The sequence below is a fragment of the Apus apus genome, chromosome 3 (genome assembly GCF_020740795.1).
Source record: "Apus apus isolate bApuApu2 chromosome 3, bApuApu2.pri.cur, whole genome shotgun sequence".
Taxonomy (NCBI): domain Eukaryota; kingdom Metazoa; phylum Chordata; class Aves; order Apodiformes; family Apodidae; genus Apus; species Apus apus.
In genome coordinates, this window is record NC_067284.1 from 4,498,336 (window position 1) to 4,514,926 (window position 16,591).

At 44.3% G+C, this 16,591-nt stretch overlaps 1 protein-coding gene across 3 annotated transcripts in view; it reads right to left on the reverse strand.

The window, feature by feature from the left end:
• Positions 1 to 8,687: 8,687 nt before the first annotated feature.
• Positions 8,688 to 16,591, reverse strand: part of LIN28B (lin-28 homolog B) — an 89,726-nt gene continuing 81,822 nt past the window's right edge. For 2 of the 3 annotated variants that reach the window (XM_051613180.1, XM_051613179.1), the window contains exon 4: positions 13,484 to 13,853. In XM_051613180.1, the coding sequence (XP_051469140.1) occupies positions 13,484 to 13,853 (370 nt within the window). Of the gene's footprint in view, positions 13,854 to 16,591 lie in introns of all 3 variants that reach the window. The other variant, XM_051613181.1, reaches the window with a different exon arrangement.

Consider the following 16,591-nt stretch of genomic DNA (forward strand, 5'->3'; position numbering starts at 1 on the left):
TCCCTTGGGCTACTTTTCCGTGCAGGAGTACCCAGGAGAGCTGGAGGGGGACACTGGTCTCGGGCTGGGTGGCTGGCTTAGGTTTAGAAAGGACATGTGGCACCCCTGCTCCTGGCTACATGGGACACCAAGGTGGCATTGTCCTGATTTCTAAGGGCTTTGGGATGACTGTGGTGGGATGAGGGTTCCAGGAGAGCAAGACAGAAACCCTTTGTAGTACTTAGAGGCAGGATTTTAAAGAGATCTTAAGATTAGTTATAGGTCTTTAAATTGCAATGTTTTTGTTCTGTTGACAATGTCCCAGCACACCTCCACCACTGTTTCCCTTTCCTGGAGCACATAATCAGCTGGAACCAAGCTCAGCTGGGAGAACAGGGCTTTTTCCTCAGCATGGGATTTCCATTGGGACCAGCTGCAATGGGAAAGCCCAGGTGGAAATGGTTGGTTCATTTGGCTGGGTGTGAGGAGCAGGAGCAGTTCAGCATGTGGGGGTGGCAGAGGTGACTTCTGTTTTCTTGGAGCTGAGCCAGACCATCCTCTGTGCTTGGAAAAAACCCACTGAAGATGCCTCCAGGGGTGTTCTTAAACTGCTGCTGCTGCCACAGTGGTGCTCGTCTGTGTTGGTTGTCACCTCCAGGCTGGGGAGAGGTAAGTGACCCTGAGTACAGGGCAATGGTCTGTGTGGTCCCTGTGGCTTTACACCTCCACAGGGATTTGTCCTTTTTGGAAATAAGGCCAAATTTAGCCCTGTGTTCCAGCTGATATTTCACCTTTGCAAGTGTAAGGAGGAATTGCAGTGATAGCATTTTGTGTGAAATCAAAAGGTGATTGGTGGGGAGGGTGGGAAATTTGAGTTGCTCTTCAGGAAACCTAGGAAAGTGAAGCTCATACCAGCACTGGGGAGCTTGTCTGGCTGCCTGTCTCTTTCCTGCTCCCCTTCCCTCTCTTTCCTGCTCCCCTTCCCTCTCTTTCCTGCTCCCCTTCCCTCTCTCTCCTGCTCCCCTTCCCTCTCTCTCCTGCTCCCCTTCCCTCTCTCTCCTGCTCCCCTTCCCTCTCTCTCCTGCTCCCCTTCCCTCTCTCTCCTGCTCCCCTTCCCTCTCTTTCCTGCTCCCCTTCCCTCTCTTTCCTGCTCCCCTTCCCTCTCTTTCCTGCTCCCCTTCCCTCTCTTTCCTGCTCCCCTTCCCTCTCTTTCCTGCTCCCTTCCTTCTTTCCCTCTTTGAACCAAATATGGCACTAGGGAAAGTTATTGAAGGAAGCTTTTTTTTAATGCTCATTTATGGATTTTTATGTGCTCCCCACTAACCTGTTCAATTAGCAACAGCAAAGAACCCTCGTGTTGGCATCAGTCAGCATTCAATTTGGAGGAATAGCTGTCTAATATGTTACTGCTTCTTTTGACAGAGTGTATGGAATAGAAAATGGCTTTTACATGCACAAGGTGTATTGTAAAAGACCTTACAGAATGTAGGAGTTTAAATACATTTCCTTACTTAAACATGAAAGGGAAAACCGTGTGATTTAAATAGAAAAAAGTGGAGTTTGTTAAAAAGTCATTTTTCCTTCCCAAAAATCCCCCCACCTGTCCTGGTGTGTCTCAGACAGCTTCTAATTGCATAAATCTGACACTATGAGCTCTTTTTTGAGGAAGGCAGGAGAATTTTAGTGTGTGATTCCTGGAGAATCTGAGTTCTTTTCAGGGCTCTGCAGAGAATTCCTGCTCCCTTTGCTGCCCTGTCCTAGAAACGGGGGGTGGGGTGGTCTGAGCCTTTGCAGGTGAAAAGCCAACTGACAAATAATGACTCCTAAATAACATTTTAAGAAACTGTAACAAGATGACTGGGGGTTATTTTTACCTTGGTTTTAGTGAGCTGAAAGCCCAGGTTTTCTTCACAGAACAGGCAACAGTTTCATAGAATCATAGAATCCTAGGGGTTGGAAGGGACCTCGAAAGATCATCTAGTCCAACCCCCCTGCCAGAGCAGGGTCACCCAGAGCACATCACACAGGAAGGCGTCCAGGCGGGTTTTGAATGTCTCCAGAGAAGGAGACTCCACAACCTCTCTGGGCAGCCTGTTCCAGTGCTCTGTCACTCTTACAGTAAAAAAATTTTTCCTGATATTCATCTTAAACCTCCTATGCTCCAACTTGTATCCATTACTCCTTGTCCTATCACTGGTCATCACTGAAAAAAGCTTAACTCCATCTTCTTGACACTCACCCTTTACGTATTTGTAAACATTGATGAGGTCACCCCTCAGTCTCCTTTTCTCCAAACTAAATAGACCCAGCTCCCTCAGCCTTTCCTCATAAGGGAGATGTTCCACTCCCTTAATCATCTTTGTGGCTCTGCGCTGGACTCTCTCAAGCAGTTCCCTGTCCTTCTTGAACTGAGGGGCCCAGAACTGGACACAACACTCCAGATGCGGCCTCACCAATGCAGAATAGAGGGGGAGGAGAACCTCTCTTGACCGACTAACCACACCCTTTCTAATGCACCCCAGGATGCCATTGGCCTTCCTAGCCACAAGGGCACATTGCTGGCTCATGGTCATCCTCCTGTCCACCAGGACCCCCAGGTCCCTTTCACCCACACTGCTCTCCAGCAGGTCAGCCCCCAACCTGTACTGGTGCATGACATTTTTCTTCCCCAGTTTGGGTTCTGCATATTTAGTTTGTGTCCTAAATGGCACATGAATACATAAGTGATATGTATCCATGAGATATTTCCGTGGAATTTTTCTGTGGCATTAATTTAAATCAGCCACTTGTAGCTGCTAACAGTTTATCTACATGTTGCTGACATTGCATTCAGCCCAAACCAGTTCATTTTTACATTGATTGTCTTAATGAATGGAGACTCTCCTAAATTTTCAGTCTTATCTCCACTCATCCTGAGTGTCTCAGCAGAGCAGTTGCTTTCTGAGTGTTACCTGGAAAAAATAAAAGCAGCACAGAGAATTGGGTCGTTAACTCTGCTCTGCCGCGGGTGTCTTCTCAGAGGGAGGGAAGGTGGAGCTGGGAGGCAGGGTTATGGCCAAGCCTGCTCCTGAACTGCTTCTGGGTTCACTCCACCAGCACAAGCAGTTCTTCCAGCACAGCTGGATGGCCTGAGTGCAGCTGAGCTCTGAGCCACTCCCAGATGCTGCAACAGAAACAAATGATGGGATGGCAGCACCCTGGAATTTGTGCCGTTTTGCTCATTCGAGGAGAAACCTAAAAATTGCTTCTGTTGGAAGACAAGAGTGCAGACAAACAGCAGCCTCTGCTGGGGAGAAACCTGTCATGCCTTGTGCAAATGCTGTCGGTGTCAGTGGGGAAACCAAAAAAAGAAATAAATCCAGTTAATTGGAAAGACACTGATTTGGAAAAGACTGTGGAAGCAGATGCAAACTTCAGGCTTGGTGAGGAGCCAGATGAGCTTAGAGCATGTTTCATGGTGCCTCAAGTAAGTGATGGAGGTTGCATTTCCCTAGGCAAGGGGAGTAAGTATAGCCATGATCACAAACTTCTGGGGGAAACTGCTAAAGTGAACAGAACTGTTTTAATCCTCAGTAGATTATCTGTAACCTGCCCCTGCAACCACTTCACCAGGGAGTTATTCCCATTGAAGAAGCCCAGGGCTGCAACAGCTGATGGTGCAAACTTGCATCTCCCATCTCTCTTCCTGATTCCCCTCTTCCTCTTAGAGATGCTTCCTCCTCCTCTCCAAGTTAGAGGCAATAAAGCCCACTGAAGAAGGGGGAAAAAAAAAAAAAATCAATTGTTCAGGGAGTAACTTAATCCTGTCATGGAAAGAATGATCACTAAGCTATTTGTGTCTCGAAGCAGTTGATCTGAGTTCTGCTCTTGCCCAGCATCACATCTATCACACTATATAGTGCATTTAGAAGTACCAACAAGTGCTGACTGCTGAAAGGAATGGAAAAACCCTAGAGAGTCAAGCTGAGACATATGGAAACAGCATGGGAGATATTGTAATGGCTTCTGAAGTGGGGAAATCATTAATTTTCTTTTCCAAAAGGGGGGATGTTTCTGGAGAATTAGCACTGTCATCTGGTACTTTCCGGCTTTAAATCAAACTTCAGCTTTGAAAATCAATCTCTCTTCCATACTTTCTTACAGTGTTTTTGTTTTCCATACCAGCTTATGCATATTAATACACTAATATCCAAGGGCAGCTTGTACTAAGAAACGAAAAAGATAATAGCTATTGAGCTGTTATTAAAGGAATTTTTGGGACCTGCAGGATGGCTCTTCCAGAGTGAGTCTTGCCCTCATGGCCAGATAAATGGAGAATTTCTCCCTGGTAAGGGCAGACCAGTGGGTGCTCAGTGCTTGCTGACTGCTGACCTCCTTAAAAGCCTCTGCAGGAAACTGAACTTAGTGAGGTTTGTTTTCCCCTCTCCTTTGGACCTGGAGAGCAACTGTTTGTTCCCTTTGAGCCAGCCTTCCCTGTAGGAAGAGGCTGCTGAAGGAGGGGCCATGAAATCAGGAAAGCTGGGGAGGGGTTTTTGATGAGGGCTGGTAGTGAGAGGACACAGGAGAATGGATTAAAACTGGAGGAGGAGAGATTGAGGTGAGACATGAGGAGGAAATTCTGGAGTGTGAGGGAGGTGAGAGCCTGGCCCAGGTTGCCCAGGGAAGCTGTGGCTGCCCCATCCCTGGCAGTGTTGAAGGGCAGGTTGGATGGGGCTTGGAGCAACCTGGTCTGGTGGGAGGTGTCCCTGCCCATGCAGGGGGTTGGGACTGGATGATCTTGAAGGTCCCTTCCAACCCAAACCATTCTGTGATTCTGTGAATGTGTAACCTCTATGGTCCTACTTCGACCTAAGCTAAAACTTACAAGTCTTTATACTTTCCCAGGAACATCCATTGGGATAATTCCTCATGTAAGCAACGAGTACATGTCCAGGCTGCTGGTCTGCATTAATCATGCTCACAACAGCAGTTGTGTGTTCAGATGCCTTTTGAATGGGCTGTGCACTGTAAGTGGACAACCCAAACTCAGGGGATCCTGTGAGGGATCCTGCATCTAGATGTGTCTAGAGACACACCTCAGAAAGAAGCATCTTTGCACCGGGCAGCAAACAGCTTTTATGTAGGATAAATTCAGCAGAGCCTCAGTAGGGAAGTAGGGAAGTGTGCCCCTGGGGTTTGGATAGTGTGCCATTCTCCTCTTGCTTTGAGCTTAAACTATGAATAAAACTTAGGTCTCTCAAGCAGATGGTCTTGTGTTAGGGCTGAGCCTGTTTCCCTTTGAGCAAGAATCGTGTCATTGCTTCTTTGCCTATTTATATATTATTTTTTAACTGGAAAACCTGGCAAAGTTGCGTTATGACCATCCCATCAGCAGTGGTCCTGGGGATGCCCAGCAGCTCTAAAAGCTGCTCTGAACACCTGGCACCTCTGCAGACCAGGTCCTGGGCTTCCAAAATCAAGGGAGCCTGTGTGAAAGCTGATGCTTGGCAACAGCGAAGGTGGTGGCAGCAGAATTGAGGACACCAAGGGAGAAGTTAGCTGCTATCAGCAGTTGGACCAGCTCTGTGAGGCTTAGGTGTCCAGCTGCCACTTGAGAGTGGAGTGCCCTTGCTGCTGGCAGAGGGAGGGCAGAGCCTGCCCTGCCTGCACTGCTGTGTCCCCAGGGGTGAGGCCCTTGTGTTGAGGAAGGGACAAGGTGGGTGGTTTGAAGAGCAGAGGCGACTTAACAGTTTGGGAAGTCTGTTCTGCTTTTGGTGTGCAGGAGCACTCACTGCAACACCAGCCCACCTGGTGCAAGGAGAGGAAGCTCCTTACCTGGAGGAGGTGATGGGCAACCATGACAATGACACCTCTATCCACCAGAGCCCACATCTTGGGCACAGGGACAACCTCGCATCTCCCATAGCTTCTTGTGTCCCAAGAACACCTGGGTTAGGAACTCTCAGCTGTTAATTCATGCCCAGCCTCTGCTATTTGTGGATCACCCAGTAGCCTAGTTTTGATGTGTCCCTTATTGGCTTTTGGCAAAAGCTTGTTACAAAGAGTTTCTGTGGATAGTCTGGTGTTCCTGGTCCTTCATAGGAGGTACCTAAACCAGGAGGTGGTGACTCAATGTGGGAATAACAAAAGACAGTGGGCAAAAGGGGAGCTGAGCCTATTGCTGCTCCTTGAAACCCCCACACAGGCTGCCCCTCAACTCCAGGAGCTGCCAGTGATCCCACTTTCCCAGTCTTTGATCAGAAGGGATAGAAATCCTGACCTTCTTCTTTTTCTTTTAAATCACCTGATGCTGGAATGATATTCCTGTTCCTGCAGTTCTTTTGCTTTGATTCCCCTTGGCTTTCCCTAACACAGAAGCAGATCCTAGGGCTTGGGGATGGCCAGGGTGGCACTTGGCCTGTGCCCTTTACCCTTCCACGCTGCTGCTGCCACACAGAGGGTCTCTGTGAGGGGAGTCTCTGCTCCTCTCTGTGCAGCTTTATACCAGAAAACTGCTTTTCAGAAACTCTCAGCCTTAAACTCCACAGAAGTTACAGCTCAGCAGGCTTGGCTGTGACTTTTTGTCACAGCTGTCAGTGTAGGTCAAGGAGAGATGAAAGGCACCTGGGCTGGATGGAAGGAACTTGCTGCTCTTTGAGCCCCCACCCTTGCTGTGCTGCCTTGGGCGAGGAAAAGGAGCATTTCTGCTCTTTCATAGGCAACCTTCAGACCACTTCTAAATTTAAGTTACTCCAGTGACTTCCAGCCAGTATTTCCCAAAATGCCTGGTTAGGCTGATGGTCTCAATGTTTTGGATGCTCCAACTTAAGGGTTGTTGTTGGTTTTGCTTTTGTTTAGTTTAGTTTTGGTGGGGGTTTTTTGGGATTTTTGTTGTGTTTTTTTCTTTTTAGCTAGTGGCTTTAAAAAAACCATGGCAGGATAATCCTAGAAGGGAAAGGAAAAAAAAAAAAAGAAATAGTTTTCTAGAATAATGCCACCAAGGTGGTGGCAGTGGAAGAACCTGCCATACAAAGCTGTGCAGTGAGCCAGAGTGACTGAAAAAATTGACTGTTGTGTAGTGGTGCCAGTAACACATTTACTCAGTAGTGGCCAAGGTGAGTCCATCAATTCTTTTGAGTTGCTACAAAACATCTCTGGACATTTAGTCTTGAAGATGTCAAAGGAAAGAAATCACAGCCCAACAACTCTGTGCCTTGGCTGTGGGACTGTTCTGTTGGTTAATTAATCTTCACTAATGGAAATGTCCATGTGCTTCTGGCCCAGGCTTTTTGCCCTTTCTCCTGCAGCAAGGCAGGCAGTGCTCAGCTTCTAGCAGTGACCCAGTACATATAGCCCCATGGTTAGTAGGACAATGATGTCTGACTAGTGTCTGGTTTGGGTAACACAGCCTTTGAACTACAGCCTGCCTGACAGGAGGCTGGTTTTAAAGCCAGAGCTGGATACACTGTTCCAGCACCAAAGCTGAAGGTCTCTGGAGGAGGAGAGCAGCAAGTTTCTGAAGGGAAAACTTTAGCAACTGGGAATGAGGCAGCAGTTGATTAAAACAAGCTGCCACCTCTCTTCTCAAGAGCATTTAGGCCTGATCTGAAGCCCAAGTGGAGAATATGCTTAAAGCAGCCAAGCAAACAAGGCTCCAGTTAAAGCTGAGTGCTAAAATTCAGTACAGCAGTAGCTGCCCTGAAGTGAATAGCCCGTGTTGTGCATCTCTCAAACTAGATAAACTGCTGAGACTTCCTGGCCTTAATTTTTTTTATTCTTTGGAAAATAACAGGTTGTAAGCATTCTGCCTAGTCTGCCTTCTCCTGGCTGGTAAAATGGAAGTAATTACACCAGGTGATCTGTATTGGTTGATGAACTGTTTGGCTGCTCCAGCCCTGAATATGTGGGCCAAGTGTTGTGCAGCAAGTAGGGCAAATATTGAGCAGTCATGAGACAACAACTGATCAGCTGCACCTTCACTGGCCACCCCCAGCCTGACAACCTGCCTGGGCTTGATGGCAATGACTTTGCAACTGTGCAGTGGGCAATGCTTGCAAAAACCAACCAGCACCCAGTAACCTGCTCATGAGGAGACGGTTGTGCTGTAGGCCAACAGCATTGCAGACAGCAGGTACCAGTGGGCACAGAAGAGCACTGTCCTTAAATTAATTAATGAATCAGGCCATCACCTGAATCATTCTGATAAACAGGAGCAGGACAGCCACAGAATGAACTCCTTCCCCTCCACCAGTTTCCAGGTAGTGGGAGATGACAGGACTTTCATTCCTAAAACGGAGATACCTCTTCAAATCACTTGAGGCTGGCACATGATGGATGCCTACAAGCTTACAGGTTATGGAATAAGTCATAAAGATGGGATGAGACTTCCATACCAAAAGCTTTTCATCCCAGACAATGAACTAAACGTCTGATAAACTTGAATGATCAGTGTTCTCTCAGAGACCAAGTACCAAAAGCTACAATCTTGCAGTTCAATTCTGATGGCTGGAACAGGGGTGCAGTTTCTGCAGCACTGCTACTAAGATCCAGATATGCATTAATCATGATTTTTTTCCTCCTCCCAACAACAGCTTCTGTAACTCAAATTATCTTTTCTGAAGAGAATACCCTAAAACTAAGGGAATACAGGTGCATATGAAGAGTCTGCCCAGTGCCCATAGGGTGCTTTTTAAATCACGCAAATAAAATAAAAACTCCAAGGCTCGCTGTAAATGCCAACGTTATATGTTTTATTTTTAATCAAGTAATTCTTTTAAACCTCACAATATCCATGACTGACAGGAAAAAAAAAAGACATTAGGCATGAAATGAGAATATAAAATACATGATATGTAGAAAGGCAATCAGTGCTTTAGTCCCTCAAGACAGTAAGCAGGTGAAATGACCTTCAAAACTTCAACTCACTGTCTTTTTTTTTTTTAAAAAACATAAAATTCAAGTGATTTTTTTCTTTTATTTCACCTTGTAAACAACATACAAGTCAAAATGGACAATGAGGTAATCTATGCTACAGAAGATAATTTAAAAACACTAGATAAGACACAGTATTAAAGACATATAGAAATCAGTGTTCACTTTGGTCTCTAGTATGGTTATTGTTTATTATTACCACAAGCAACACATACTAGTTTAAGCCAGTCTGGTGATGTTTGTCAGCCAGCAGTTGCTTAACTTAGTAATCCAAGAGGTAGTCAAAACCATTATCCTTTGTAAAGATGGTTGTTCTTACATTTGGTTCAATGACAATGGTAGCAAGTATCTCAGTACTTCTCAACATTCTTAAAAAAAAAAACAACAAACAAACCAGACCACTGCAGGAGCTGCTGATACACAGCTCTGGTTTAGTATAAAATAATAAAAAAAAAAGGGTGTGTTCATAGATCAACCTCTTGTTATCAGTCAACAGTTGTAACAGGGGTAACACAACCAAGGGGTCTTAAAGAAGAGGCTGTTGATATACTAAGCAAAATAAGATCGATGCATTTAACAAGGCTCTGCTTGCTTCTAAAACAATACTCAAATCTCATTAAGACTTCTAGAAAATTAAAATCAGTGCATCTGCACATGTACATATCTTCCCAATTACTTTTATATCTAGCACAGGGGAATACATATATATTTTTTATGATAAACATTTCTTACAGATAAATTAATTAAATTAAATTTAAGACTCAATGAGATTTCCCATGTTCTTTTATAATTCTTCTTACAAAGAATGTTACAAGGTCTATAAACACTTTTTATGGGGCTCTATTCACAAAACTAAGCATGACTATGCAGGAATTCCAGGATAACACTGGTGCAGAGTAAAATTGGGCTGAAAGAGGTGGCCTCCAAAGGGAAGAGGCAGGATCCAAATGTGGTGTTTGGCACTCCCTGAAAGCTGGCTAAAACTAAAAATATTGGTATCCCAATGCCACATTTACCATCCACTGCAGCAAAAAGTTATTTGGCTCTTCCTTCAAATACAAATCTTTCTCACAGCCCAACTTTTGTAGCTTGTAAATAAACACCAGAACCTCTCCTTGGAAGGGAACAAGAAATACCTCACAATGTCCCTTGTGATTAAATCAAATTGAGTCTTTTGGGCTGGGGGAATGGTAGGGAGAGAGGTTCTTGTTCCAGGTTTACCCTTATCTCCACTATTGTTAGGGGAAAAATACATCTCTCTGAGCAGATATTTGAACTATTTCTACTTGAAGAGCTTTTATTGTGAAGCATCCTGGCAAGGACAGGCTGGTGAATAGGTGAAACCCAGGCTGAGCCAATGCTGCAGAATATTAATTTTGTCCTTAGAAATGAAGGAAGAATCCCATACTCTGTCTGTGCCTCTTCCTTTAAGGGTTTCTTTGCTTATTTGGAGCAGCCTATTGAAGGAACATAACTAGATTTTTTTTTTTCCTACTGCAGCCCAGTGCTAAGTAGTTACCTGCCACAGCTTGTGCTGCTGTATGTCTAACTTAGGCATGTACATTTTTGTCTCTTCTGGAGATACATTTCCTTTTTGTGAACAGTGCCCATAATCCTTTAGACAGTAAAAAAACCAACAACAACAACTTTCAAAGAAATGTTTGGAAACGTCTCATAATTTCAAATGGATGCTTCATCTTCAACAAGTATTTGCCATAGTGTATGCAGTGGTGGACTATCAGTTACATAGTTAGTACAGATAAAAAGTATGTACCATAGATCAACAGCCACCTTTAAGGCTAGAGCAGCACAAAGGTGTGTTTATGCAGTAAATATGAGGTAGCCTTTTGCTGTAAACAGAATAATAATTTTATTGTCACCTATGTAAACAAAGTGGGCTTGATGCTTCTGTGTTTTTATTCTTCCCCCTTCACCCCCATCCCTCCCCTCCTAGAAAAGCTAAGCACCAGTAACTCCAACTGGAAGGCAGTGGGAGCTGTGGTTGCCCAGCATCTCTGACAACTCAGACCCTGTGAATGTGAAGACACAAATGCTCACATAAGCAACCAGTACAGAATACCACTTTATCATTTATCACAGGAACTTATAATACAAAATGCTGAGATCTGATTATCAGAAATGTAGGTCTATGTCAACTCAGAGGTAGTTACTAATATCAGTACATAATACTTATATAGAGATTAAAAGGTCTAAGACTATTTGGTTTGTTCTGATTAAGCAGGTCTGTAGACTTCTGTAAAGAAAAAACAACATTACATGGTATATTCCCTGAGCAAAGTTCTTTGTCCTGAGTATGTTATGTAATAGTGATAACATTCTAATATATAAAAATAAAACCTTAAGCTTTCAACAATAAGATAGGGTTTGGTATGTGCTCTTAGCAGTTCAGTCTGACTTTGGTGCACACAGTGATTTCAAACAGCACCAATAAACTCTGCATGTTGAAAATACTTATCTCAGCTCTGAACTCCTTACATATAAACAGGGAATGACCAGTTTTCAAATCCACAATTGCCTATTTCTATAAGGAACTTTGGTTTAAATTTTCAAAGTGACCTAAGTTTTGCATCTTTGCTGTTTAACCTGGTTTTTACACCGGCTAGAAGGTTAAGCAATGCCACTTTGATTTGTCTACATAACTTAAATAAGTTTACTATCCTTACGTAAGGCAAGGAAGTTCTTCTCTATAGATACATCACATTCAATATCGTCAAAGGTAAGCTTTGCATTAGCATGCTGAGAACTTCAGTATAAACCATCAAGAGTCCTGCAAACACTGGCAAGGAATTCACACAAAATAATTGGCTTGAAATTCTGCCCTTCACTGAGGTCTTTGATTACTGCCTGTTTACTGAAGCAGCAGCAGCAGCAGCAGCGAAAGTCTCATCAGAAGTGGGAAGGGGAAGGCCACACGTTCCTAAGCCAGCTGCATACCTGTCGTAACTACTGGCTGCAAAAGTTAACACAGGTAGGACTTTGGCTCACTGTAGCCTTTCGTGCAGGCTGTTTCCTTTAGTTTGATTATCTGAGCTTAAACCTACCTGACTCTTTCAAGCTTTAACAGCCTGTGTTTATTGCCAATGTTAAGGATTATGCAGGTTTCTCTAATGAACTTAAGTCCGCAATGGGATTTGTCACAGGACGTTATTTAACGTATGACTTGGTAATTCAGACGTTACAAATGGAAAGCGACTTGAAGTTTTGATAGGCTCCAATTCCACCAGCTCCCACCATGGGCTGCAGCCCAGGGAGTCTCACTCTGAGGCCAGAAATCCTTCCTCTCTCTAACACAGGAGTGTGTGGTCACAGCAGACTCTGGACCCACGCTGGGCAGCAACAGTCTCCAGTTCACAAAAGGCAGATGATACCCAGGGCTTCTGGCAAACCTGTAGGTCCCTTCACTGAGGCTTGTCTGCAGCAAACTGTCCTTTTTGATTGTACACATGCTCTGTCATCAGCAAGGGAAGCTGGCTGAGCAACCCCTAGTACCCATCTACCTTTATTCTTAAGAAATTATGTATCCCAGCATCTCATTAGCTCTGCATTTTGTTTTCTCTACAACCGAAACACAAACCAACAGAAATCCCTAGGGAGTTCTCTCCATGGCATTTCAACAGAAAACAAGGGGGAGTCCCTCCAAATCGAGGGGCACTACTTGGGACCAAAAGAAGTTGCTGCTGCTGCTACTGCCACCAAGGTCCTCTAAACATTCCCAGAATACAAAGGGTTAAACAGGATGGTATCCTGATACCCCTCAAAAGGGTCTGTTCAGTAACATCTTGTACATTCTCCCCTACACAACAGTCACCTAAATTACAGTTACAAGCATATTCATTTAACAAAATGTTTTGAGAAACCAGCACAGAAACTACACATTGTCTTTTCTGGACCTTTAAACTCCTCACCAACAAAGGATGGTGGCAATGAGAGCCATGATGAGCCACAACCCTGCCCTGTGTGGGCACGGGGAGGGGAAAGGTTTTTGAAGCTTTGTGGAGACGAGAAAGAAAACAACTCAAATTGATGGCATTGGGGTGTCTCAGGATCTTTAGTACCATATGGCAGCTTTAAAATATGAAAGTATCCTTTGGTTCACAAGAGAAGTAACAGTCTTGATCTTAGTTCTGTGTGTGGTTTTTCAGGTTTGGTTTTGTTTTTGAGTGCGATTTCTTGGGTTTTCTCATTTGGTTGTTTTTTTTTTCTAATATGTATGGAAATAGGTTCTAGGAATGAGTTCAGGATCATTTGTGATACTGTCCCTATTGCTTCACAGTCATGTCTTGTGGGAGCTGGAGAGTGGTCTGATGGAAAAATATATATCTGTACATATGTACACAGACACACACGCGCGTGCACACTCAAACACACACATACAGAAGGTAAAACGTAATGCACCCTGCTCAAATGGATTTTGTTTGGAGTGATTTGTCTATCAAAGAAAAAAAAAATTCACAGTTCGTCAACAGTAGTTAAAATTCCAGGTCAGCTACTGATAATGAAATTATTTCCCCTGTACTTGCATGAGGTAGACATCCCAAGAGGGTAAAGGAAATGGAAAGTTATGACAATTCCTTTAAGTTTTTTTTCTTTTCTGAACAGAAGGCCCCTTTCTGCTGGGTTCTTCAGGTGATGCAGACAACTTACTTGATGAAGCTTCCTGTGGTGACCTGCCTGAGCGCTCCAAGACCTCCGACCTGCCCTCCTGAGAGTACGACGGAGACGAGTAGCCGTGTGTTCCTCCCCCTTCTCTTGGGAAAGCAGAGGTGGAAGGCTGCGGTTCAGCTTCATGTCTTCCCTGAGAACTAGTGGGCTGCTGTGAGACAGTTTTATGGGGGCAGTTTGCCACCATGTGCATGATGCTCTGACAGTAATGGCACTTCTTTGGCTGCGGAGGTAGATTACATTCTTTAGCGTGGTGGTCGAGGCCACCACAGTTGTAGCATCTGAAACCAAAGAGAGAAGGGCAGTTATAAAATGCGGCATCGAATGGTTAAGATTTTCTGAATCACAGAATCATGAAGGTTGGAAGGGAACTCAAAGATCATCCAGTTCCAACCCCCCTGCCATGAGCAGGGAACCACCAGACCAGGTTGCACAAAACCTCGCCCAACCTGACCTTAAAAACCTCCAGGGATGGGGCATCAACAACCTCCCTGGGCAATGCATCCCAGTTTCTCACCACCCTTAGAGCAAAGAATTTCCTCCTAATATCTAACCTAAATCTCCCCTCTCTCAGTTTAAAACCATTACCCCTTGTCCTATCACTGTCTTCTCTGACGAAAAGCCCCTCCCCAGCTTTCCTGGAGCCCTTCCAAGCACTGGAAGATGCTCTAAGGTCTCCCCGGAGCCTTCTCCTCTCCAGACATGGGGTAAGCTCAGCATGAGCATGCACAAGATCTGCTGACCAAACAGGGATGGTTTTCTGTACTGATAATCCCGTTGCTGAAGTGTATTTGGGTTTTGTTTTTTCTTTTAAGTCACTTGGCAGGTGCCCCTTCTGATGCACCGGTGCCAAGAAATACCTTGTGCTGGGGACCGGGACCCTTTTCCCGGGGCTCTCTCTCTCCCCGTGAGGCCGGGCCAAGTCCGCGGTTCCCGGCCCCACCAGAGGGCACCAGATATTCAAACATTCAACATCGCTGTTTACCCGGGTATTCAGAGCATTAAACGCCTGAGCAGACCAGCATCGCAAAGCGAGGAGAGCAAGGAGGAGGCAGCGCCGGCCTCTTCAGCCTGAGGCGGGGTCACATCACCCTGCCAGGTCGGGGCCACAAAGAAACGTGCAGAGAGAGAGATTGAACATGTCCTAACTCAGATTTAACACGTCCTAATTAGGACAAGTTGCTTTCAGCCCGGACAACACAAAGGTGGAGGTGGCCCTTTGGCTAAAATCCACTAAATGCTCTTGTATTACCCTGGTCAGCCGGGGGAGTCCTGAAGAAACCTTCAGCAACTCCTCACTGAATCCTCTCACTGGGTAACTTTTGTTTCTGTTTCTTTGTTTTATAAAACTGCTGAATGCACAGACATTTAATTTATTATAATCTAACGTGCTACTGGAGAGAACTAAACCAATTACTTCTTTGCCTTCCCTTCACCATCAACCAAATTAAAAAGCCATTACACAGATACTCAGGCCTGGTGAGGTCAAGTGAAGAATCAAAAACCACCGTAACTGTAACAACTAACTATACGTACAAAGTAGTGCAACATGTTCTGGCTCGAGCCCACATAAAGATATTTTCAATTTTCAGACTCTTGGAAAGCAACAAGACACTTCCAACTAGTATATACTGATCACTGAGGAGCAGCAGTAGTAGTCTATACAAACCCAAGAGGTTTAGTCCCTGCAAAACAGCATGTGTAGCTGGAGTCTCACCTACAGAATTTACCTTCCAAAGAAATGCTCTCGATAAAACCTGCATCAATTTTTTAAAAGATTGTGAAATGGCTGTTAACATTTGCAAATTCATGCCAAGAAACAATCCCTCAACACCTCCCTCTTCACATCTCTTCCTCACTTTTAACAAAATACTAACCATACCTTCATTTTAACAGACAAATGAAAAAAAAAGCAGCATAAGTTGACCATGGCATACTGTCAGATCCTACCAGACTGACCTATAATTTAGAGAAGTTAAACGATGAACAGAACTTCTTTACCTGTTCAGAAAATGTTGTAATTAAATCGCCAGATTTTCCTTAAAAATTAGTAAGAAATAAGAAACAAGAAACCAAACCCATCATACTGAATGCTGCAATAATGTATTTTAGGTGAACTGGTTCCATTTTTGTCACCACAGCACTGAAGTTTTATATGATTTTTCAGTGGGATTTGAACACTGTCCTTACACTAGTCTGTCTGCAGGTACTACAGAATAACCCCTAAAGAGACACAGAATATCAAGCTTCCCTTGAATCAAGGAGAAAATAACATGTATGAGCCCCACTCTTATTTTAGTATTGGTTTCCCTAGCAAGGACATACTAAATATGTTGTAAAATACAACCAACCTAATCTAAGACCAAGCTTTTCCCCCCTATAATGAAAAAAAAAAAAGTAAAAAGTGGTGTAATTTATTAAACAATATAGTCTGACTACTTTTTCCCAAATCATTGCAGATATTCTCAAATTAGTGACCCCCTTGGTGAAAAGCCCCTCCCCAGCTTTCCTGGAGCCCCTTCAGGCACTGGAAGGTGCTCTAAGGTCTCCCTGGAGCCTTCTCCTCTCCAGGCTGAGCAGCCCCAGCTCTCTCAGCCTGTCTCCAGAGCAGAGGACATATATCACATGTATTTAGAATGGTTAAAAAAGAAAAAAAAAAAATTGGAAATACGTGAAAGGGCCTCAGTAGCCGAGTAGGTATTCAGCCACTATGGTATGGTTATTCAAGTCACTGAAGAATTTCACCTCACCAATTGACCAAGAACCTGCTGTCAGGGCCCCTGCTTCCACCCCAGAGGCCTCCATCACCTCAGAATATGTATTTATCAATACATCCTACTTGCAAAGTATTCTAAGTCCCTGCATTTATTCAAACTGACACTGAAATGTCACCATAAAAGAAAACTGTATCAGAGGCAGTTGTGATTAAATGATGATTTGGCTTTTCAGGAATGTTTTTTGTTAGCCGTGAACTCAAGCATCTGGCTCAAGTGTCACGTTAGAATATACATTATGTGCC